The sequence below is a fragment of the Pholcus phalangioides genome, unplaced genomic scaffold (assembly GCF_987345545.1).
Source record: "Pholcus phalangioides strain wild (caught in Gottingen) unplaced genomic scaffold, Ppha-v1.0 ptg000010l_1, whole genome shotgun sequence".
Lineage (NCBI taxonomy): Eukaryota > Metazoa > Arthropoda > Arachnida > Araneae > Pholcidae > Pholcus > Pholcus phalangioides.
The window spans coordinates 16,497,282-16,522,501 of record NW_028301603.1 but is presented as its reverse complement, the minus strand read 5'-3'; the positions used below and the strand labels follow the sequence as shown (position 1 = coordinate 16,522,501).

The following is a 25,220-nucleotide window of genomic DNA, read 5'->3' as shown; positions in this document are numbered from 1 at the left end:
CTTAGTGTTTTATAGTTTATTCTTCAGAGATTTGCAGTTTCTCAAATACTTGAAAATGAATTTGTATCACTGCAATCATTAACAGAATTGCGTGCTAATCATTATTGTCAAAAAAAAATTATTTCAAAAAATCATTGCTTGTCAAAAAAATTGATGAAAAACATTGCAGCGCAATTTTTTTTAAAATGAAATTACTGGCGTGGAAAGTTACAAAAAAAAAGCACACATTGTCACAGATAATGGCAGTCCAAACAGCGAGCTCATTGCAACTCATTACTGTGAGTCATCCCCCAAATCGCCTCATTTTATAAGTGCATGTATAATTTTGTCCTCATGTGTATATATTTTTTGTCCATAATTATTTTGTACAATCTGCACTGGAGGAGGGGTACTGTGGCACCACAATGGTTAACAGAATTGTACGCTTCCAGAGAAAGAAAAAAGATCAGTTGTGGCATTCCATCTGCACTCAACAAGGTCCTATCTTATTTCATATGAATAAATCTCTCATTTATTTTATGTTCGTTTGGGAAGCTAAAAATTATTTATTGGAAATACCAGGATACACTGATTTAAATAAGCTTAATAAAATCGTGATTTATATACATAGATAACTTGATTTTTTGAAAAAGAAATCATTGATTTAAATCAAAATCTAAATTTCTTTTTCCTTTATATCAATTTCAATGATATTGAAGTAAAAGTAACCTAGTATGGCATGCATGTTATTGAAATGCTGTAAAGGTGTTGGATACATCCATCTTTTGGGAACGCTTCAATATCTCCTTAAGATGGGAAGCAGGGTATGTCTGGTCCTTCAATATAAAGTTGTTCATTAAAAGATATATAGATCTGATAAATATAGACTTGAACCTATAATCCTTAGATATAGTGCAGAAAGGATTACTGTTCTATTTCTAGATTTTGTGCATGGAAAAAAATTTCAGAAAAACACAGGGTGATTAGCGTAGACATAACTGCACTATGTATTTGCAATGCATTAAAATGGGGCACTAAGGTTCTCACGATTAAAAAAAAACAGTTCAGAACAGAAATTAGTTTTTGTATAAAGCCTCGAATTCTATGTCCTAATTCCTGATTTAAAATAGCAATAGATGTTGTGCTAACATCAATACTGTTGAACTTGAAATTTTAATATGAAAAATGGAAAAGTCTAGAGAGTTTGCTGTTTTTTTCAAACAAAACTAATGAAATCTGTGAAAGAATAGAAATGACTAAATTATTATGCAACAAATCATGAAAGTGGGAAATGCATACATCAATTGGGCGAGACACAGTCTTGTCAATAGAATGCTTTTCGTTTAGTTCATGCTCAATGACCTCCCCTCAATGTACATGGAGTGAATCGAGAAAGCTTGCACATGTAATGCTGAATCGCCAGCAGGCATTCACTTTAAAGGGGGAATAAAAACATTTTTCTCTACAAGAGAAATGTCAATCCATGAAGTTAATTTGAGCTCAACGACCTTTCATGTTACACAAATACAGAATCTTGATGTTCATATTTTTGCTTGTAATCTGTTTATTTTGTTCACTTGTAGTTTATTTATTAATGCTGAATTTTAAATTTGAGAGATTAAGTGAAAAAGATAGGTAGGCGATATGAAAATATGCATTCTTTAATGATTAACAAGATTTGCTTTAACTAATAAACAGTCAGTTTAAATTAATCAAAAAAATCTGATTTTTTTTTTACTTTTTCATACCCTGGGAAGTACTCGTATCATCAGAATAAATTTTATAAACATAAAAGAAAAATTTTTTTTGACACGTCTGGATCAGAAAAATTGAAAATGATAGCATTACCCGACAAAGTCAGCTTCGAGAAGTCTTTTTCCATGATCTTCCCCGATGCCTGAAAAAATTCACAGAAATCAGCTGTAGTTGGTGGTGGGGACGGTGAGTCAATAGTAAAACTTCCCGGGCTCTGCAAACATGATGATGATGCAGGACTCAGCGATGATGCTGGTGTACCAACTTCACAGTACCTGAAACAGAGAAAGACATGGAAAAAAACCATGTTAGAAAATATTACAATGAGACAAGAAATAAACTCCGTTCATTTAATGGCTCATTAAACCAAGCAGTCATCAGACAGATTTCAGGGGTTCCTTGTGCTTTAATTGGAAAACAATGAATCAGCATATTTAATTTTGAAAGTTCCTGTACATAAAGTTTCTACTCCAATATTTAAGTATCAGTTATAATACCTGGCGCTGCCTGGGTTTTCTTCAATTGCTGGGAGAATTAAAAATATGGCAAACCATTATAAAGGAATAAACTGTTATACACAATACTGGCAGCATTAAAGAAGTGACAAACCATTGTAAAGGCATATGCATGTCTGAAATGCATTGCTAGGGAACCAGGGTAACCAAAGTAAACATTGCGAAAGCGATTGTTGAGGCCCAGGTACCATTGTTGCCTGATAGTTTTTTGCCCATAAGAAACTTTTAAAGTAGTAGTAGCCTATCATTCAATTGGGGCGCTGTTTGGTATACATGCAAAATTTTGTGACGATTATTGTAGATTTGTATAGAGAACATACACACAGACACAAAACAAATTTTATATATATAGGTTTTGTTATTTAATGTGCAAAGCAAGAAGCATCTACTACTGTGTCCTATTCCTTCTAACTGCATTTTACTGCAACTTGTTGATGCATTTCAAAATATTATTCCAAAAAGGAACATCTATGGATTTTGTCTTACTGGCACCAGAAGTTCAACGAGCATACAAAAGGTTAAGAATTCTAATCAGCTGGACTAAAGTCAGTGGTACTAAAAACCAGGGCTTGACAAACAGCAAAAAAATGTAGGCACCAGATAAATTTTTAGGAGCCAAAAAAATTTTTTTCCGAAGAAAAACTATTTCAAAATATTGTTTCTTCTCATTTTTCCAAGACATAGTGCCCCACCCTTTCCAAATTGATAGATACGCTGATATGAATTCCAAAAATTTTGTGTTGTCTTGACTCGAATTTAGTAACTACATGTGGAAAATGTTAGGCACCAATCCCAATTTTTTAGTTCCTGTTGCGACTTTATCGCCTGGAATTTGCCCAGCTCTGCAGCCAACCAAACTAAGGAAGTAGCTGAGTCTTGTCTCATGCTTATTTATCATATTTATCCATCAATGGACATTATCTTCTACAAGGATGGATGAAATGTCCAAAGATAACAATAAAATACACTGAACTTGAACTGTAAAGATTAGTTAATAAACGTGAGGCTCATTAGACACTTCGATTGGCCCCATTTAGTCCCTACTTATGCCCAATCAAGACACTATAGAGCAGGGGTTCACAACATTTTGAGACCATAAGCAGATTACCCATAAGCCAGATATCAATATTGTTTTCATTTGCATATATAGCATGATATGTTATGCATATAGCACACATGTTTCATATTTTATGGAACATTGCCATAATTTTGACACTGCCTTAATTTTATTATTTTTTAAATACCCTTTTTTCAGTATTCCCAACAAAGAGCACTCTTGAACTTTTATTCTTCACTGAAATCGGGGATTAAGAATTATTTCATAACTTACAAACTATTTTAGTTATAACTATAATTATCATAATTGACTATGGCTACATAAATACACATCTCATATATTTGTCTAACTAAACATGTTTTGTTTTATCCCATCAATTACATTTTAATCCACTGAACTTTATAGTAGACTTCACTTCTTGTCATTGGCAATTTTTCAGTGATTTCAGTCATGAATGGCAACTTTGCTTGGTTTGACAAAGAAATGTTTTCGATAATTGGTGATGTCTTTTAGTTTTCTGTGAGAGATCCAGATTTTCCATATTTTTATCAAGAATATATGGTCAGCCAAGGTGAATGTAGTGTGTAGATACTTTTTGCTAAGGGAAAACCTCCTGCAGGCCAGATTGAACACCTTGGCATGCACAAATTTAACCATTTGGCCTGTGGGAGGTTTGGCCTTATTAGAGAGGAATGTTAACCTTAAACTGCTTCCATCATCTGTAGATGATGCGCATAGTAGTCTGTTCAATCACTTTCTTATTGTTTACGATGGGAGGAAAAGAAGGGTTCTCCCCCCCCCCCCAAGAAGTCCGAAGAGTATAATTCAGCCTACTTGTGCAGCCAAAGGGCCAAGGAGTAATTCGATTCTTTCTCGATGCACCAAGGGTATTTTTAAAACAATGGTGCAAATTCTGATAGAAATAAGAATTGTGATACTGCATGGCCTCATAAAAGTAACGTCGCAAAAAACTATGTGCTGTAATTAATTCGTGATAATATGGCCCAACAAAGAATTAGAATATGCAAATTTTTTGGTCAGACAGTGTATATGGATAATCTAATACATTGTTTATGGCTTTTACATATTTATTTATACAAAAGCAGTAGATAATGCAACTCACAAGCATACCAACCTGTATGTATGATCAAAACTGAATTCTTCATTTAGCAGAGGTGGAGGGGAATCATCCAGCGGACACATTTCAAGGTCTGATGGATGATTCATGGAGTTCTGGTTCATGGAGAGAGATGGTAGAATCCTACTGTCCCCTCCATCACTGAAATCTTCACTTCTCCTTAGGGTTATGTCTTCTAAGTCAGAGCTAGCTGTAGCCTTTATGCGATCCGGCATAGCTGCGATGATGTGCTCAGCTATTGTCAGCACACGGTTGTCTGCTTCGTTATTGAGAGGCAGGCTGAGGTCACAACTGCTGCAACTGTCTCTGCGACTAGATTGAGCACTGCCTCCTTTAGATATCAATGATGAAAACAGAAATCACTAACCAAGTAAATAGCAGAAATGATTTCATGCATAGCATATTATTATTATTTGATATGATTTCAACTGAACTTTCTGAAATACATTTACAACCGCAACAAGGTAGCAACTTCCATGGTTAAAACACTTAAAAATAACAGGAAATATAAAAAGCAATATTTGAGAAGAGACTTGAGGTCACTCGCAAGTACAAGGAAAAAAATTGAAGGAATTTCAACATCTTTTTAAATCATGCCTGAGTGACATGGTGATAAGATGCTCATCTACCACAGTGAAGGTTGCCATCAGGTCCCAAGTTCCATCTGGGGGAAGAATATAAATAAAAGAATATTTTTCCTAACTAGCTTGAGGCAACCAATGACAGATGGTGGCTTCATTTCCAACCCAACTCGTTAATGGCAGTAAATTGCAACATAGTTATATGGCCACAGTTGGTGTGCTGTGAAAGTAGTGTTTTAAATCAAAAAGTATTGTTGCTGCAAAAGAAAAATACCCCTGAAAAATATCATCATTGATATCAAATGACACATTTTACAAAATTTAACACAAAACAAAAAAGACCCAGAGTGTGGCAGGAAATCTGAACCCCCCCCCCTTCCCCACGCCAGACACCACAATCATAGCACAATAAAAAAACACAAAAATATATCAAAAACTTTATTTTTATTTTTTGATAGCACCATTCCAGTATCCTATAAGATTGACTCAAGCCAAAGCAAAATGGTAGAAATGACTTGGTAACAACCAGTTTTTAGCCAAAACAGTACTAGCAACCACAGATAATTCTTTTCAGTCTCTTCTCACAATATATTACATTCTTCTTTTTTTTTTTGAGGAGTCCTCCACAGTCCAGTCTGTCAACTCTCTTCCTCAATGCCCAGCAAATTATGAATTGTGATCTACTACACTTGTATTTGGCAATATTTTGATGACACCCTTTTTATTTAAAAAACAGTCACACAAACTTCATTGACAGGATTTGGAAAAAATATAGGACAAAACCTAGAAAGAAGGGCAAAAGTAGGACATTTAATCAAAAAGTAAGACAAGTGGGAGCCTCGTGACTGTGAATAATTTTCATTTTTTTAAAATCAACATCAAGAAATAGAATTGCTTGGGAGATTGACATCATTTGTATAGTGACTAGTTAGAAAGTCATTAACAACCGAACAGAATGTACTGACCTGCAAAGTTGAAGACTTATGTACAATGCTTATCACTTAGGACTCTCTTAACATATTGGCCTGCCTATACATGGGAAGTGGGGGTCATGATAATGATATATGGTACTATGATTTTCGAGAATAAGTATATAAATTTGTAGGCACATACTTCCAGTCAAGAAAACAAGGGACCCCCCAAAACTTCATTATCCCTGAGGGTGACCCCTAATGCTGTTAAGATGGCACTATAACTACTCAACTGCCTTGGTGGGCCATAATAAAATACTTTATTGCTGTGAAAATCAAAACATAAAATGCAGATATTTACCATCTTCCTTAGCCTGAGTAGATACCTCAGAATTGGGGATGTTTATCACATCTGAGTACAAGTTTTTCTTTCCTTCAACTATAGAAGAAGAAAAAAATTATAATTTATTTGTGAACTGTAAATATGAATAAATACAATGAGTAAAAAAATTGCAACACATATTTAAATTAAGGCTGCTAATCATTTAAAAAAATTTAGTTGAGTTAATTTTGACTTGATCAATGAGAAAATTTTTACTATGATTTTCATTAAAATTTTGTAAATTAACTTCATTTATTTGACGGTACTGATTAAATGTGTTATATCAGGATTTTTCAATTGGTGGTCCGCAGACCTATGCTGATCCATGAGAATTTCCTGCCTGTTCATGAAGCATTTCAACCAATTCATATAGCTGCTGTATAATTTTAAATACAATATACTTAAATACATTATATCGTCTCTACATTGGTTTTAATTTCTGTCTTAACCATCAACGAGATTGCAAATTATTTCTCCTGTTTGTTTCTTTTTGCTTGTCTTTGTCAATTATTCCTCTTATCTGTTTATTTTCTTCTGGCCTGCAAATTATTTCTACTTCTTTGCCAGTTCACAAATCATTTCTCCCATTTCTGCGAGTAAGCAAAATATTTCTCCCATTTCCACAGGTTTGCGAAATTGTACAACTGTTGTCTGCAACTGCAGAAAGGTTGAGAACACTGTCTTAAATTATGTTCAATACAATAGATAAGTGGCAATATTTAAAAATATTTGCATCAATATTGTGACCAAATTTTTTGGCATGAGGAAATACAAGTCAATTCAGCGAAAACTGATGATTATTCGAATCAGTTTTGCAATTGAGTTTGATGGGAATTTCAGAAAACAATACCAAAATTCATCGTCTCCACTGTGAACAGCAGTTTTTGAACTACGTGAGCATCAGCTGTGCCCCCCCCCCAGTACAATTAAGGAGTGAAACCACTTTTTGGATATTTCCCTATAATTTCTAAGGGAAAAAAGCAACTGTATGAAAAATTGAATGTAGTTTTTGAAATCAGAAACTAATCTAAAATCTGACAAACCTGTTTCTAGTAAGTTTGGGGTTGAAGTGCCGACATCTTTTCTGTTGCAACCAGTTATACTAGCATTCCTCTCCAATTCAGTACCAGCACTGTTCTGACTGTTGAAGTACAAGTTCAGGAGATGAATACTGTTACTTTCTGCCTCGCTTGTATTCTGCAGCTCCAGCTTTGGTGGCATATTGATTCTTCCAGATGTCAATATGTTCTGACTGACCGAGGCTATCTGCCTCGCGGGCTTCTTTGTCTGACTCTCAAAAGGTGATGCAAATACTGACTTTGCCACTGTTGGTGCTGCAGTGCTAAAAGTGCTCAGCATCATCTCCAGTGTATTGGAAAGCTTCACTGGAATGTTTACGTTTGTATTAGGTACAGCAACCTTGGTGTTCTCATTTAAGTCTTCTTCAGTACTGAAATATGCATACAAAAAAATGCTTGTAAATAATCTGTAAAGCATCAATCTGATTGAATGAAAGATTATATTTCCAGAGGATCTTTCAATTTCATACACAATATTCAATTTAAAAAATGTAGGCAATAATAAATTAAAATCACACTACTATGATAGCCAGCTGATATACAGAATAACAGTCTTGTGGGCTCCAGATGGCAGTAAAGACAGTGCAAAAACTATATAATAAGATACTTGACAGCTGCTACAGCAGAGAAGGGGAGGGAGATTTCAATTCGTTTTAGTTGAGAGTAAGGTGTATGCTCATCATCAGAAGAGCAGCCATGACATTTTATATGAAATGACAAGTCTAACATAAGCTCAAACTCAAATCATCATAATACAGATGTGACGTTTGCTACATGACCCACTTATTCCCTGGAAAATGGACATTATATTGGAAGGTTGTTAACCTGGCAAATTAAATATTCCTCTATTTTATATTTTTTTGAAATTAAGTAATTAATAGTTTTCTAAATTATGCCAAAAACTGGCACAATGTGCTATTTTGGTGAAGCCAGAAGACTGATTAATAGAATTGACTGAAAACATAGATTTTATACACTTCTTCACTAAAAAGAGGTGGGACAGAGGCCAAGTTTGAACATTGTGTTGGATTGAACGGTTTTTGTAGGTAATAATAATGGATGAAAAATAACATGGAATGAATAGGAAAAAATTCTTGAATAATAGTACAGGTCTTTATATACAATGAAATGGTAGCCACAATGAATAATGTCATTATAACGAGCACAGACTGTGCACTACCCATTAAATACAATTCGAATAGAGTGTTTGACTGATGACTCAAGCATTGAGCACTTTAATGAGAACAGTTTTCACTCATGATTTGAAATAGAAATGGCAGCACTGACTTCATATACACCACTAGATGTGCACAGCGATTGTTAGGTATGCACACACTTCCAGCATAACTCATTTATGAATGAAATTTCTATTTCAGCTACTCAAAGTGGTGAAAACTGTCCAGCCCTAGTACACATCAGCCACAGCAGTACAAAAACCATTCAGTTTAAGAAACGCTGTGATTTTCTTGGTTCAAATGAGAACAAACAACTCTTTTCAAATGTGTGATAAATAAATCATTTTACCAGCAAGGTTCAGTTGCAACACTGGCTGATAAATTTTTGCTTGCACCTTACATACCCACCAATCTCTTACTCATGCCACAATGTCAAAGTAGGAGGTGGTCATAATAATGTGATTCAACCGTGCATATCTCACAAACTTAGTTTCATTAGGTCCCCTTTGCCACGATAATTAAAAAAAATTCTCATGTACAAAATTCTCACCTCTTCTTATCAGCAAACAGTTGGAACTGGTAGTCCAGCTTTTCAATCTGTTGCACCAGATCTATATGGCCTCTTTCGGCGGCTAATAGAAGTGGAGTGTTACCGATATTATTAGGAACCTTAATAGCTGCACTGTTCCACTGGTATAACAACAATGAGGCTTCGGTGCAACCACGTGCACAAGACCACATCTACGTTTTTAGAATGAAAAAAAAGGTGAATAACATTATTTACAGGAGAAAATAAATGAATTAAAATAATATTAATCCTCCTTTTTTTTCTTTTTGATCATGTGATTCTGACCAATTAAAGTGAACTGTATTAATACTGCTACCCTTGGTGACCCAAAAAAGTGGGTTTAAGGAAATTTCGCCCCTCTAACCATGTGTGACAAAGTGAGTGGGTGAGTGACCAAGTGACTGACTGTGTGAGTGACCATATGAGTGGGTGAGTAATCGCATGAGTGACCAAGTGAATGGGGAAGTGATTGTATGAGTAACCAATGGAAAGGGTGAGCAACTGTGAGTGAAAGAGTGGTGCATGACGTATGAGTGACAAGATAGTGCATGACCGTAGGAATGTCCAATTGAAAGGGTGAGTGAGGTTACTCAATTGGTGTCACTAAGTTGATCACTAATACAGTAACTCACTTAGTCACTCTTACTGTCATTCATATACAGTCACTCACTTACACTTACTCATGTGGTCACTCACCTACTTACTTGGCTACTCATACAGTCACCCACACTCACTTACTCATGCAGTCACTCACTTAGTCCCCCCACTAATACTGTCACTCACCCAATCACTTGGCTATTCACACAGTCAATCACTCACTCATTTGGTCATTCACTCTGCCACAGCAGATGACATATCTGAGGCGAAATTTCCAGATCCTGAAAAGTGATGGTACAAACACTACTAATTGACTATACATGCACCTCATTCACATTCCTCTGCAGAATTTCTAATGAATTGGTACATGCCAAAACATATGTTATGAATTAATGTGTGGCGTTAAACGCATCTATGTTGTCAGAGTTAAGCTTGTTTTGTTTTCTCGGTGATGAAATCTCTAGTCTTCTGTGTTTTGAAGTGAAGATGGGGAATGCTTGAATTTTCATGTTACATAAGTATCGTGTTAAAGGTATGCTTGCTCTCTGTGGAGAGACTTTTTCAAACTGTAAATGGCTGACATCCGTGCCTTGAAGTAACTACATTTTAGAATGGCAGTTAACCATTTCAGGCAGTGGTGCCAAAAATGCATTATTTGCTTTTTCTCACTGTAGATTTTTTTCAGTTGACCTTGGAAAGTTAAGCCCTGACTAAAAGAATTATGTAAGTTTTGAGTGAGAATTATGGTGAATATGACCTTGGGGGGGGGGGCACTTTCACCAGAGGGCAGCACTTAAAGTTGAACTTTCAGGGTAGTTTCTAAAGCTTCTCCCTCAAGATCATTCTGAAAATCAGTACATTTGGAGTCCTTGCTATTCGGTTCATCAGAAGGGACTATTAAAGAGTACGTGTGACAGTATAAAGACATTTCGAATGGTCCATTCAAATACACACACACACACAAAGTTCTCCTAATATATTTTCAAAGTTTCTAATATACAAAATTTAGCTAGACCAAAGAATGCACAACAGATAGTGAATTACTCACCAGTGGCGTACACCCTTGGCAGTCCTTACTCATTGCATCAACTTCTGATTCAAGCAGCAAAGACCTGTTCTCGGTTCGCCACCGCAAGAGAGTGCACAGTAATCGGCTAAACCCCAGCGCAGCAGCAAGGTGCAGCAATGTGAGATCTGTTCTGGTTGATGTGATCAAGGGCATCGAGTCTCTATGAGCAATCCATGTGCCAGTCATAAGCCTTTCACAAATATTTACTATTCGTTCTTCAAAAGTATGATGCTTCTCATCTCCATTCTGTAAAAGAAAAAGAGGAGGAAGATTCATTAATAAAATAAACAAAAGCTTGAATCCTTATTTTCAAAACCAATAAGCACACCATGTTACGCTAGATGTTCAAACGAATATACTGAATTGTTTAGTTCTAAATAATGCAAATTAATCTAAATTAAGTTGCATTAATGCATTAATATAAATTAAGTTGTCATGATCACTGCGGTATGACAGTTGAATGTTTTAGAGTAGATCATTTAATAATCAAATTTCATGGCAACAGTGATTACCTGATTCAAGGTGCCCGATGGCATGCTTACAGGGTTATCGAAGTTAAACCTCAGTCTACATTCCATGACCTCTAACCTTTCCAACAAAGAGAGTTTCAAAGTATTCTCTGGAGAATAAAAACATGAAGCAAGACGTTGGAAACATACAGAAAATTTGTTTCAGTGATTGAAAGTATTACAAAATAAGAAGAAAAAAAACTAAATAAATTTGCATTCACAATATGGAAATATCACAAACAAGCTGGTTCAGATACACAAACTTCACCAGACAATGCCAAAGACAACTGAAGTCTACTTTTATTGAGCCAGCACGTCTTTAGGACTTTCCTATTCTCTCATCACCAAGAGTATAATAATCCTTTTTCATACTGAGCAAAGACCTGTTCCTTCATCTACATGTGGTGATAGGTGACAAGTAATTAAGTCAGAGAAAGTAACTAACATTATTGCCCATATCCTACAAGAGTAACACCCATATTCTATGAGATTTCAAACTGTAAAAGTGCAGTTAAGTTTCACCAACGCTTGGCATTAAAAATGACTACACAGATTATGTGCACTAAGCGACCAGAAGAAGAAAAAAATATACAGTTGTGGCACATCAGCGTATATAACATCTTGATGTCTTTTCATGTTGTGAATTTTTGTAAATAAATTAGTGTTGTAATTTGATAAGAGAACAAAACTTACATCTCCTGATACGGTCGCAAAGTCCGGTTTCGTCTCACAAATGAAGTGTGAGACTGGCGGAGTTTCACCAATGCTTGGAATTAAAAGTGACTATGCAGATTATGCGCGAAAGAAGAGAGAAATCATACAGTTGTTGCATGTCAGTGTATATAGCATGTTCATGTCTTTTTGTGTTGTGAATTTTTTTAAAAATTATAAATAACGTGATAAGCATGTATTCCCAAGAGATTGTTCGATCTGTCCAGGAAATTTGTTAGCATAAGTAGATATCTATGCCTGAACAACGATTCAAACTCAAACCTGCACAGTCAGAAGCTAGCTCCCCAACTACTGGACTGCCAAGCAGGTAATTTTTGTAAATTTATGTTGTGATTGTTGACAAGTTGTTATATAATAGAGTCAGATATTCATTATCGACCAACACTGCCAGCCAGAAGCACAAAAAAGCCACATCTCCATGGATAATTAACAATAATATCCAAGGTTAATATGAAATATACATATGGATATTGGTACCAAGTAAAAGTATTCATACACATTTCAATATGTTCAAAATGGGAACAAAATAGTATATACAGATATCTTATACATATTCAAAAATTTTCAGTGTTACTAGGAAATATACATATAGATGTTTATATAAAAGGTACAGTAGAACTTGGATAACTTGAACTCTTACGAACTCCCCTTGAGAATACTCCACCTTATTTAGTTGAAATTTCTCTTGATCATTGATCATTTTTGTCGCACCATGATCATTTTCTGCACACGAGGGCTAATTAGACCGGGACCTACAATTTATTGTCGATTCTGAATGGTAGGATTGTTTTTTATACTCGTCGAGGGGTTGGTGCACTAACTTGATGGGGGACTCCTTGCGGTAACAATTTTTTCGTGTCTTGTCGCTGTTTCTGTTGTACCCCTGTGTCAAGAAATTTTTCTGACAAGGACGAATCGGGTATCAAACTCGCGACACCTCTAAACATCCTTTGGTAATTTAGCGAGTATCTTATCGACTTGGGCTACCGCACCCAAATTTCTCTTGTTCAATTTGACTTTTTTTCCCCTTGAATGTTTGAATAATTCTAAGTTGGAGGGAAAAAAACATGACTTTTGTATGAGCAAATGTAGTTTGAAAAAATTCTGCAAGTCACACAAGTGGCGTTTCTCGACCAAAAAAGTGATTTGTCTTTAAAAAATTTTTTTATTAAAAGTTTTGAAAATTATATTTTTCTTCACTCTTTTTTTTGATAAATTAATGCCCACTTTACTTTTGTTAAGCTGGAGTACACTGAGAATGTGTACTACTTGATACCAATTACATTGTTCAACCTATACATCAAGGTATACCATTAAAAAAAAAATCTGAATTTTTTTTAGTCATTAAGAGTATGGAAAGTACCAAAAAGAGCAAATTTTGAAATATGAAGGTGTTTAACAGCTAGCTGATGCAAAGATGAATTTAGAAAAGAGAGAAAATTCAACTGCCTTTGCTGGAATCAAACCCACATCCTCTCACTTTCCAGGTGAGTGCCCTAGACTACAAAGGTAACGAATATCTCAATCTTTATCTTGGAGGTCATGTGCGCTGAACGGGACCATTCATGGATGGTCGGATCTAACTCAAGCCAAGCTTCTTGTATTGCCTATGATGTGAATGTTGATGATTAAGCTGCACAATTTGTAGTCATTTTCTGTGGTTCCCACCTTTGAGGCACAAATGCGAGATGATGTTCCCATTAAAAAGTCTAGCCAAAGAGAGCAACAGGCCTACAACAATACAATTACTCACTCATTACACTTCACCCATAGTTAGAAAAATTGATGGCAGCACTATAACAAGAATTACACAGAAACAAATCATGTTAGGTTCACAACATGGGAACACACATATTCCAACATCTACCAACTCGATAGAAGTTCTGCAGAGGAATATGGAGAGGTACATGTGTGGTTTAGTAGAAGTCATTTTAAGGGTCCAGGATGGATAAATTGGATAGTTTGAACTTTTTTCCAGTGACTTTGGACTTCAAATTAACTATTTGACTGTATATGGATACATAGCATTGAATATACATGGTACCAAGTAAAAAATATTCATACATATTGCAATGTGTTTGAAATGCAAAATAAAATAATACATATACACATCCCACGATTTACAAACATTTTAGAGATAGTAAAAAAAAAAAATGTGTACATCAGAATAACCTAGTCACACACAAATAGTCATCAGGGATACAGTACACTACCAAAGATCTATACAATACCTATAGAGGTTATTTTATTTTGTTCACATTGTTAGTCTGTTTTAGAGGGGGTGGGGTACAAATTAGTTCAACTAAAAACCTTTGATAAATAATACGAGACAGCAATTTTTTAGGGTTAAACAAACAGTTTTGGACTCTATTCATCTTTGCTGCATTATATCTAGGATCAGAAACTAATTCTCTGAACAAGTAGTAGATATAAGTTTTCAAAAAACAGAAATATAGGTTGGGGGAGGGGGCAAACAGACTTGAGTAGAGACTGATAACAGCTGGAAAAACTATTTATTTGGTAACAATGGATCTGCTGTCACAATTTTATGAAAGGCAAACTTATTTCATAGTTTTCGCGGCACGACAGTCATCTTATGCACATGAAGGCAAATTAGACCCGAAACTACAGTTTATAAGCCAATTAAAAAGAATGTCTCTTCTAAGTCTATACCTGAGATTTCAATATGCTAGCCCGTCAGTGTGAATTTTTTTTCTTTTTTGCGGCAGTCCCATAGTCTGCAGTCATCTTGCTAGCGGGGCCAAAACATGCATACAAGAAGAAAATTCCTATATTTCTTTTTTAAACATGCCAAAAAATTTCTTTGAACTCCCTATTGACAAGTTTTTACAGCATGATCCTGATGACATCTTAACCAGGATCCAGTGTATGTTTGAATATACAATATTAAGCAGTATTTATGGGTAAAATAAGAAGAAAAGAGTATTATTTACCCTCAACAGCAAAATAATCTTCTGATTTTTGATTCGATGAAGATTGTCTCTGTCGATACTCAAAGGACACAGAATTCGATATCACAAATCCTTCGCAAGCCACTTGTAGTGAAACTAGTCCTGGTTCATGAGCTACAGAAAATACATAAATGTGTTTTTATTCCAGTGATTGTCAAATGTTGAAGCACATGGGAAGGCTCAGATGTTTCAAGGATAATTATTATTATTATTAAACTTTATTATATTCAAAAACACAAATACAGAAGAAGAAAATAATAACCAGGGAACTAAATTCCTCTTACTGGCTATCACAACTTTGAATGAGAAAAAAAATTACACACAGGAGGAAAAAAAAAATTACATCAGTAATATATATGTTACACACAGGGTTCATAGGTAACGGTGTATGGTATTTTAGAGGCATACTTCAAATTAGAAAAAGCATCCAAATAATATTTAGTACTCAGATATGTCATTCATGTTGCAAGGGGTAGTATAGTTATTGAAATAAAAATGTTGATTTTCTATACGCGCACCCTGTGCTCAAGAACCCAATTACAAAGTTATTGCCCTGTCTCTACTGATCCCAAAAAAATCCACGTTTCTAAGTGTAATATTTGCTGAGATATTCAAATTTAAACAATGGAGAAAAGTTGGGAAAAACAGCATTAAATACAAGTAAAATGGTTTATATGACATGATGTCGCTCCCCAATCGTTAATGCAAGATATATACACTGGTGAAATAAATTAAGAGAATTTGCATATTTTATCGAATTTCATGAAAAGAACTGAACTGAATGTAAAACCACTGCTTCTAGACAAAAATGCAGATCCTGTACGTCAAATATGTAAGTGTACATGTGTGTGCGGAGCCAGTAGAGAAACAGGCTTTATCATGCGTAAGTTAAGACGCATTTCGTTGGCTAGCGCACCTCATCGAATTTCTTGGTGTTATTTTGCAGCAATCGGTTAATTTCAAATTGTCACAGTATAAATGAGTAACCACCAACGTTTAGATGATGGAATGAGGTGGCGAGTTGGGAGGCTAGAAGCAGGCCAATCTCAAGTCCAGATTTGTAGACAGTTCAATTTAAGGCCCAGCGTCGTGTGTAACTTATGGAAACAGTTCCAGGATACCGGATCCATCGAGAGAAAGCCTGGGCAAGGTCGTCCAAGAGCCATGACGGCCAGAGAAGGTCACCATTAGTCGATTATAGCGAGGCGTAACAGGAGTGCTACAGCTTCTCAGCTCTCTCGTGACTTGTATGCAGCCACAGGAACCCGTGTATCAAGGGTGACTGTTTCCAAAAGACTTCATGAGAGAGGGTTGTTTGCAAGAAGACCTGCTGTTTGCGTCCCGCTCACTTCTACGGACAGGAGAATCCATTTATCATGGTGCAGAGAGCATAGAGATTAAAGTATGGACCAATGGGCGACCGTTCTCTTCACTGATGAGTCCCGTTCAGCCTAAGTACCGATTCTCACCGTACGTTCATATGGAGAGAACCAGGGGCCTGCTACCTACCCTCTAATGTCCGCGAAATCAACCATTATGGCGGAGGAGGTTTAATGGTCTGGGCAGGCATCATGTTGGATGTCCGCACACCTCTCCATGTCTTTGAAACAGGCACTGTGACTGGTGTGAGGTATAGGAGCCCTATGTTCGCCTTTTCAGTGGTGCAGTTGGCCCTGAGTTCATTTTAATGGACGATAACGCGAGGCCACATAGAGCTCTTCTACTCGACGATTTTCTAGGGAGTGAGGATATTCGCTGGATGGATTGGCCAGCCAGATCTCCAGACCTTAACCCTATAGAGCATGTCTGGGACACTCTGGGGAGGGCAATTGCAACTCGCAACCCCCCTCCGGGAACCATCCAGGGAATGAAAACAGCGTTGCTGAATGAGTGGGACCAATTGCCACAGGAAATGATAAACTGCCTTATTTCAAGTATGAAATCACGCTGCGAGACTTGTATATCTGTAAGTACTACATGTTATTTGGATACTTTTCTGACTAGAAAAAAGACATTATGAAAAATAATGTCTCCGCATTGTCTTTTGATATTCAACTACGTAAATTCATGTGGGTTAGGATATACCTCTAGGTTCACCAGTAAAATACCATACCTCTGTTACCTATATGCACTCTGTATATGTATAAAATTGATTTTCTGTCTGTCAGTGTGTGTATGTTCTCTATAAAAATCTACAATTTTAAATCGATCGTCGCCAAATTTTGCATATATACCAAATGGGACCCAACTTAAACGATAGGCTACTTTAAAATTTCGTTGGGGTAGAGCAAATGCCCAGAATGGGCAAAAAAACTGTCGGGCAACAATCGTTTTTGGGCCTCAACAATCACTTTCGGAACGTTTACTTTGGTTACTGTGGTTTCCTAGCAATGCGTTTAAGACGTGTATATGCCTTTACAATAAAATTTATCACTTCTTTAATGCTACTATGTGTAAAATAGTCTATACCTTTATATAATGGTTTGCCACATTTTCAATACTCCCAGTAATAAGGCTTTTTGAATAGACGTCATAATCATCATCAGCATCGCTTTGAGGGTCAGGCAAGGGGTGATCCTCATAGAAATCAATGTCAAAATTGTCGATTTTACTGTAGAAATGCAGAAATTTGGTGGGGTTTTCTGTCACATCAGTAATTTTAAAAATTGTATAGAATTCTTAATTTTTGAAACATTGAGTTCACTAAGAGATACACGAAGCCCAGGAGATTAAATATGAAGTAATTAGCCGGACCTACTTTTGAGTTGGATATCCATACAATAACATTGATTTCAAATTTATTTATATCTTCTCAAGTATGAAAAATAATGTCTCCACATTGTCTTTTGATATTCAACTACGTAAATTCATGTGGATTAGGATATTTTAAAATTAATTATGGCCAGTAAAAAGTACACCAAAAAAATTTCACAGCTTTAATTGGGCATTTTTGAAAGCTGAAACAGGCAGATGCATAACTTAAAGTTCGAAGTTCGGGGGGGGGGGGGGGGGGGTTGTCAAAATACTTAGCGTCCCTTAAAAAAGGAAAATATATATATTCACTTCTACGTTTCTTTAAATCTAGATTTGTTTATTTCTTGAGTCGAGCAGGAAGTCGCCATATTGGTTAACTTAGACACCTCAAAGAAACAAAGTTATCATGTGATCCAAAAAGCCTCATTAAAGAAAACCCAGCCAGCGCCGGATATTATAGCTAGTATATAATAAAACTATTCATGCGTTAGACAGCAAATCATAGTGGCAGAGAGACATGTGGTGAAAAAATTCAAATATTGATAAAGAAATAGGATGCATTGAACTTTATGCATGCCAATGTGCAAAGAAAAGGGGAACAACAGAGCATAAGGAAGTATGGAAGAAGTTTAAAAATTAGAAAAATCTTCTGCATTACTGACTAAAAACAGATATAATTTTATCTTTTTTTAACGTTAGAAAGAAAGTGTTATTGTTAAGGAGTTGAATTGGAAGAGAGTTGTAGAACACAGAGACAAGATAGGAAAAGTGTTTTTGACCTTGATTTCAGGGACAAAATGAATATTGTCTCTCCTCGCATATGTATGAAAGGTATTTAAAGGTAAAGTATGCTGGTTTTTTCATAATTATGAGATTAAAAACATCATAATTAAAAAATGAAAGTTTTTTGTGACACTATCTCGATAAACAATTATAAGTTTCGAAAAATGGGACATACTTTTTTAATCATAATATTAAATGTCATATTTTTTTTTATTTTATTTCATCAGTGATTTCTTGATACAATTATTCACATGACTGTATATCTATCATGAAATTAATATTTTATCTATACATGTGTTTCAAAAACTTTTTTAATTCAAGCAAATGAATTTACCTGGACTAAAGCACCTTAAAACACCGCTCTGTACAAGAGTTGTCGGAACCACGACACCATCGAACAGTACTGTATATGGAGAAGTTGAAGAATACCAAGGACCTGTAACTAGAACTTTGACTCCACCCTGAAACGAAAGCAAAAAGAAAATATCACAACAGGATCAATAACGTTATGTAAAATTTCTGCATAAGAAAATTAGATAATTCCTAATGCAATCTTCACACGAGTTTATTGATTAGTGAGCTACATTGAATTTTTGAAAAAAATATGGCCAAACTCATTATATACAAACAGAATGTGTTTGATACAAGATCATGGTAAATACAACCATTTTTTTACCATTTACAATTATATCACAATCATGACCATTTAATTTTCCAAAATTTTTCATCAGCTATGTAGGAAAGACGTATGTTCTTACTATAAAAGATTTTTATGCATCTTTGCACAAATGCTAAAAACAGTTGTTTTGCAAGTTTTATTTGCAAAATATAAAACATGTCAAGACAGCAATCCCAAATCTGTGAATTTTTTTTCAAAAGTTTTCTTTTGCAAAAAAAATATAGTATAGTAGAATCTCAATTATTCTATGTGATTGGGGCAAGTTTACGATGGAAAATCAAAATTCTAGATAATCAATTTAAAGGCCCAGAATCATCTACATCAGTGTTTCTCAAAGTGGGCAATATCACCCCCCCCCCCCAGGGGCAATGGCATGGTCCGGGGGCAGGAGGAATAGAAGCTATGGGTGTAACATAGGATCCTATGGATTGGCTTGAGTTGGAGGGGGGGAATGGCGATGAGAAGGAAAAATTTTGAACGAGGCAATGGATCAAAAAGTTTGGAAAAAAAACTGATCTACATGTAATACTGTTTGGTGCGACTAAGGAAAAAAAAATTTAGAACAAATTATATTTAATTTATGTAAAAAAATAACATATCACGAAAAGGTGAAAGACGACACACATCTTCCTCTTATGACATCATAACATACACTCCCTCCCCCACTACTATTTAATTGTACATGCACCTTGCACACATTCAAATGCAGAATTTCTAATGAATCGGTACGCCCTGGAACATGTTCTGTGTGTAGACAAATGCATGGCTTTATCATATTTATGTTGTCAGAATTGTGCTTGTTTCCAAGTTCTTGTTGCTTACCTTCTACATTTTGAAGTAAAGATGATAAATGCTTGAATTTCTCATGTTATGCCAGTATCATGTTGAAGGTTTGCCTGCCCCCCCCCCACGCATTTTTTTCTTTTTCTCATCCACCACACATGTGAGTCAATCACAGCGCTACCAGTCAGAAGGCAGTTTAACCTTAGGAAGTGGCAACGTCTTTCCTACATTTGTACCAGTAATTCTCAATTTGGTGACTAGCAGAGAACTTTTAAATTATTTAAAATAATCAAATTGAATCAAAAATATCATAATACAAAGACATGAATACAGTAACACCCCTCTTAACGAACACCCCTCAGATGCAGTCCCCCTCTTTTACAGCCAAATAATTTCCCCTTGTATAACAAAATTATGCATTTCAAACCCCTGATTAATGGTCCCCCCCCCCCCTCAATTCACGGACAATTTTTTTTTTTTTTTGTCTCACCAGTGTCTGCAGAAGAGAGGTTTTACTGTATTTCAATCTTTTTCGCTTGACTATGTTTTAAGTCAAAAAAGGACTCTCAAACTTTTCCCACCCACGGTGCCCCTTCTCCTAATCAACGCCTTGGCATTGTACAGTTTGGTTCAAAGGGCATTCCAAGGAAGATGATGGACTAAAATCATGCAAAAGCAGAGCCACTAAGCAATTATGAAGCTACAAAAATGAATGAGACATGAGGAAAAATTTACTGAAAGAATTGCATGAGTGAATTATTGAAGTTCAATTTCTGGATTTGATGGCATATGTCATTTTCTAGTTTGGGTGATTTGATTTATTTGCTGCAAATATTGCCGACATAATTGTTTCTTTGCATTATGAAATTGTTTCTTACTTCAATGTAACACCAATCAGGAGAATAATCTGTGATGTTAGCAGTTCCTTCTCTGTAGTCCATCGCCGAATTCGGACCATGATTAGCCTTGAGAGCTGTGATCGATCCATTACTCACCGGGGTCGACGAACTACTACTAGAAAGGCCACTGCTTGGTGCAAGGTCAGGGTTCAAGTCATCCAGGTTTGGGAGATCACTCAAGATATCGAACGTGTCCATGTTGAACACTTCCTCATCCGGGGTCGAAAGGTCATTGTCAATGAAGTCCATCGGATTGAGATCCACTGGATCAGTTTCAGAATGATGTGGTTCCACTTTCACTGATATCGGTGGGTTCACGTCCGGAACAATGTATTTGGGCGGAGGAAGATTGGCAGACAGCGTTTTCTGGATATCATCATGAGACATGGCAAGAGTATCCTCAAAGAAGTTCAGGGAGGGAACAAACTCTCTGGGTTCTGATGTCAGATCTTCCATTACGCTGCAGAGATCAGGGTCTTTGTTACTTGGCACATTCGAAAAATCAACGTCTCTCTTCAAGGCTGTTTCCAAGTCCTCCTCTAATTCGGACTTGACATTGTTATCGTTATTGTTATTATTGTTGTTGCTCTTTTTGGCCTGATGAACTGGTGTCACTGGAGACTCTGACATATCCATTGCAGTTTGTAGTGTTTGATTTGTAGCGATACTTCTTACAGCTGCACTGTTGGTAGTATCCTGACCACATAGAAAAGTCACCGGAGTGACAGCGGCAGATGTGAGACCAACTCCAGCTGCGGCAGCAGCACTGTTTAGGATTAGAAGACCCCCTCCACCTTGCAACTGAGACAGATTGAGTATCAAAGATGTCGCTGCTGCAGAACTAACATTCGCACCATGCGCAGAGGTGATGGATCCTTCACCATGTTTACCATCATGAATGAGAGGACGGCATGGTGCTAAGATGACACTACCATGGCGGGGTGTGCAGTTTGTAATAGCAACACTTGTTGTTATGGTTGCTCGCTTTGGAGCTGCAGCACTGGTGATGGTGGTGGTAGAAGCAGAAGCAGCAGTGGCAGCCACTGCACTGGTGTCATCGGCCCTCCCAGGCTGTGTCTGTTGCGTTGTCGTAGCAGCCGCTGTTGCTACTGTTGAAGTACTGCTACTACTTGCCGTTGATAGAACTGAAGATATTGTAGATGTTCCAGAAGTCCTAGCAGCTGTACTGACAGTGGCCATCAATGTCGCACGAGAGTGGGCTTTCGGGGAGATGATACGATGGAAAGAGTGACTGCATTTCTTGTTCTCAGTTGTAGAGGCAGCACTGCTGGTAGTCTTCTGCTGAGTGTTATCACATGGGCATTCATGTGTTCTTGCAGTAGATTTTGCACGCTGCTTTTCCATGAGCTGTTGCACAATCGCCTCCACGGTTTCAGCAGTCTGAAATATAAAACAAACAACTTTGGTCAACTTTTTTGATACTCTAAGTTTAACGAATTGCATCTGAATCAGTCATTATTGTCAAATAACATTTGAAATGTCAAATAAAAATTCAATATCTTCTTGAATACAGAACATTAAAACTTTGGCTCTCAATTGTTTTGCAAGATGAGCAAAAATTTTCACCAAATTTTTACTTCATAAACAAGTGATATCTTGCAATATGAGCAGGATGCATACCAAAGCCTTCTAGATGAGGATTAGTGCAGTAGAACTTGCTTAATTCAAGTTTTGAATAATTCGAACTTTTACAAACTCCCCTTGAGTTTTTTATCTAATTGAATGTTCAAATTTTTTGTTCAATTCGAACTTTAAAACTTTTGGATAATTCTAAGTTGGAGGAAAAAATCATGATTTTTGTATGAGAAAATTTAGTTTGAAAAAATTCTACAAGTCAGATTTTCAAGAGATCAAGTTGGCAAAAATTTTTTTGAAAACCAATAAAAGTTTGTGTGTGTGAAAATTCTGTTCTTCTCTGGTTTTTCCTCTACTCTTTCTTTGATAATAATTTAATACCCATTTTAACATTGTTCAGCTGGAGTGCATCGAGAATGTGCACTACTTAATATCGATTATATTTTTGAACCCGAGATCAAGGTGTAATATTCAAAATCTGAATCTTTTTATCATCATTAAGAGAAGGGAAATTATCGGAATGTTTAAATTGTAATATGTTACTGAACGCAAAATTTGGGAAAAAGTCTCGTAACTGATAAAATTTTAATAATCGATAATTATTATCCCATAAAAATATTAATGGAGCTGCAAAAATTAAGCTGCAATTCATAGTCATTTAACAGATCCAGAATAGATTAATTGGATAAGTCAAATTTTGGATATTCAAACTTTTTTCCAGTGACTTTGGACTTTGAATTAACCATAAGTGTAATATTCTTATTCACTTGAGTTTGTGTATTCATCCTATTGAGCATCATATGACCACAAATTAAGCCGAAATTCTCTCTTTTAATGAACAAGCCAGTTATGAAAGAGTTTAGGGACAGGGGTCTATTCAAGCATTTTTGGGATCTCTTTTAGTTTGAAACATGGTCAGCATAAGGGAGATGGTTGTGAATCATTTGAGTTTCCTTTTTTTGTTGGTTAGTCAGGCGTCTATTATCATGTATATAAATACAATACAAAGACATAATACAACAAAAAAAACCCAACACATGAACAACACACGACTGAATACAAGAGTTTTATTATCCAAGGAACCCATATCCGTTCAGGACAGATCCATGAAAATCTCAGTTGTATTTTCTTATGGTAACACGTCTAATGGGGAAATTCTTATGCGTGGAAGTTCACTTTGATATACAAGTATTTTAGATTACGAGAACATTTGTGGAACAAATTATGCTCACAAACCTAAGTACCACTGTATTACAATATATACAGGGTGATTATAAAAAAACTATCCCGACATATGGGCCCCTAACTATCATACCATTCAAAGAAACTGAATGAAATTTTGGCATAAGGTATTTTGAGGTATGCGCTCAAGAATGATATGGAAAACAACAGTGTCACTCTAACAGTTACAGTTACAGTGAGAAAATTTCGAAAATATCAAATGGCAACACCAAGTTTTTTGTATTGGAATGCGATCTCCATACTGAAAAACACTAAATAGCGTTGGAATGGCACCTGTAGCACGAAAATCCTCGGAGCTAGGCAAGGAAAAAGTAAAAAGAACTTTGCCATGCACCAGAGCATTAATGTTCGTTTCATTCGTCACACCGTTTCTTCAATCCCAGCCTGATTAGTCCTCCACAAGGTCATGTGGAAAATTTGTGAAACACAATAAAATGCTTTATTTTATGCTGCTTCTATGTCCTTATTGGTTGTCCTCACCTTTAGCCTATCTACCGCCGGTGATTTTCATGCTACAGTTGCCGTTCGAATGCTATTTAGGGTTTTTCACAATGGAGATCACATTCCAATACAAAAAACTTGGTGTTGCCATTTGATATTTTCGAAATTTTCTCACTGTAACCGTAACTATTAGAGTGACACTGTTGTTTTCCATATCATTCTTGAGCGCATACATCAAAATACCTTATGCCAAAATTTCATTCAGTTTCTGTGAATGGTATGATAGTTAGGGGCCCCATATGTCGGGATAGTTTTTTTTATAATCACCCTGTATATAATATTTACAACAGATTATAAATATATTATAAAATGTATTTGAATAAGATCAGAGTAAATCATACATAATTAACCAGGGCCAGACTCTTGACTTGAGGGCTTACTCGACAAGCAAGTTTTGTGGGGAATACAACTAGAGAGAGTGTTAAAGATGTTTGGGGTTAGTCAATGAATATATAATGTTTAAATTTATAGCCCCTTCCCCTGAGTTATAGAGGGTGGTCCTTTTCCCCCCATATATAAATCAGAGTTCATTGATGTAAGAGAATGGAAGAAAATTCAGTTTTTTAAGCAAATTGATATTTGAATCAGAGAAAAAAAAATTCAAAACTTACAGATATTTCAAGCTCATTGTTGACATCTGGCTCATTTTCACTGTAAACTGGAGGGAAAAAATTTGTTAGTCTGGCATCAAATTAAAGGAACACAATTATAAGGAAATGGGACAAAAATAATGTCACCTTATAATGAAAACCGTGTACATAAAAAATTCCAAACATTACAGGAAGAGCAAAAAATGGATGAGATGTCAAATTGAATAACAAACATAAGGGGTTCATTTTTTTTTTTCTCTATAGAGAGCCAATCATTGCCGATGTTTTTTTTCCAAAAACCTCTAATTGGTGAGATACGATGTTCTCAGTCTAAAACTGTAAAAAGTCATTTTTGAAAAAAAAAATTGATGTGG

General features: G+C 35.9%; 1 protein-coding gene across 3 annotated transcripts in view; it reads right to left on the bottom strand.

The window, feature by feature from the left end:
- Camta (Calmodulin-binding transcription activator) overlaps positions 1 to 25,220 on the bottom strand; it is a 168,740-nt gene that overhangs the window by 22,651 nt on the left and 120,869 nt on the right. For all 3 annotated transcript variants that reach the window (XM_089237727.1, XM_089237725.1, XM_089237726.1), the window contains 11 exons: positions 24,868 to 24,914; positions 20,897 to 22,318; positions 18,891 to 19,017; positions 15,002 to 15,133; positions 11,319 to 11,425; positions 10,786 to 11,052; positions 9,123 to 9,313; positions 7,362 to 7,768; positions 6,298 to 6,375; positions 4,442 to 4,775; positions 1,828 to 2,009 (listed from right to left, as the gene is read on the bottom strand). In XM_089237727.1, coding sequence (XP_089093853.1) covers positions 1,828 to 2,009; positions 4,442 to 4,775; positions 6,298 to 6,375; positions 7,362 to 7,768; positions 9,123 to 9,313; positions 10,786 to 11,052; positions 11,319 to 11,425; positions 15,002 to 15,133; positions 18,891 to 19,017; positions 20,897 to 22,318; positions 24,868 to 24,914 — 3,294 coding nt within the window. The remainder of the gene's footprint in view (positions 1 to 1,827; positions 2,010 to 4,441; positions 4,776 to 6,297; positions 6,376 to 7,361; positions 7,769 to 9,122; positions 9,314 to 10,785; positions 11,053 to 11,318; positions 11,426 to 15,001; positions 15,134 to 18,890; positions 19,018 to 20,896; positions 22,319 to 24,867; positions 24,915 to 25,220) is intronic.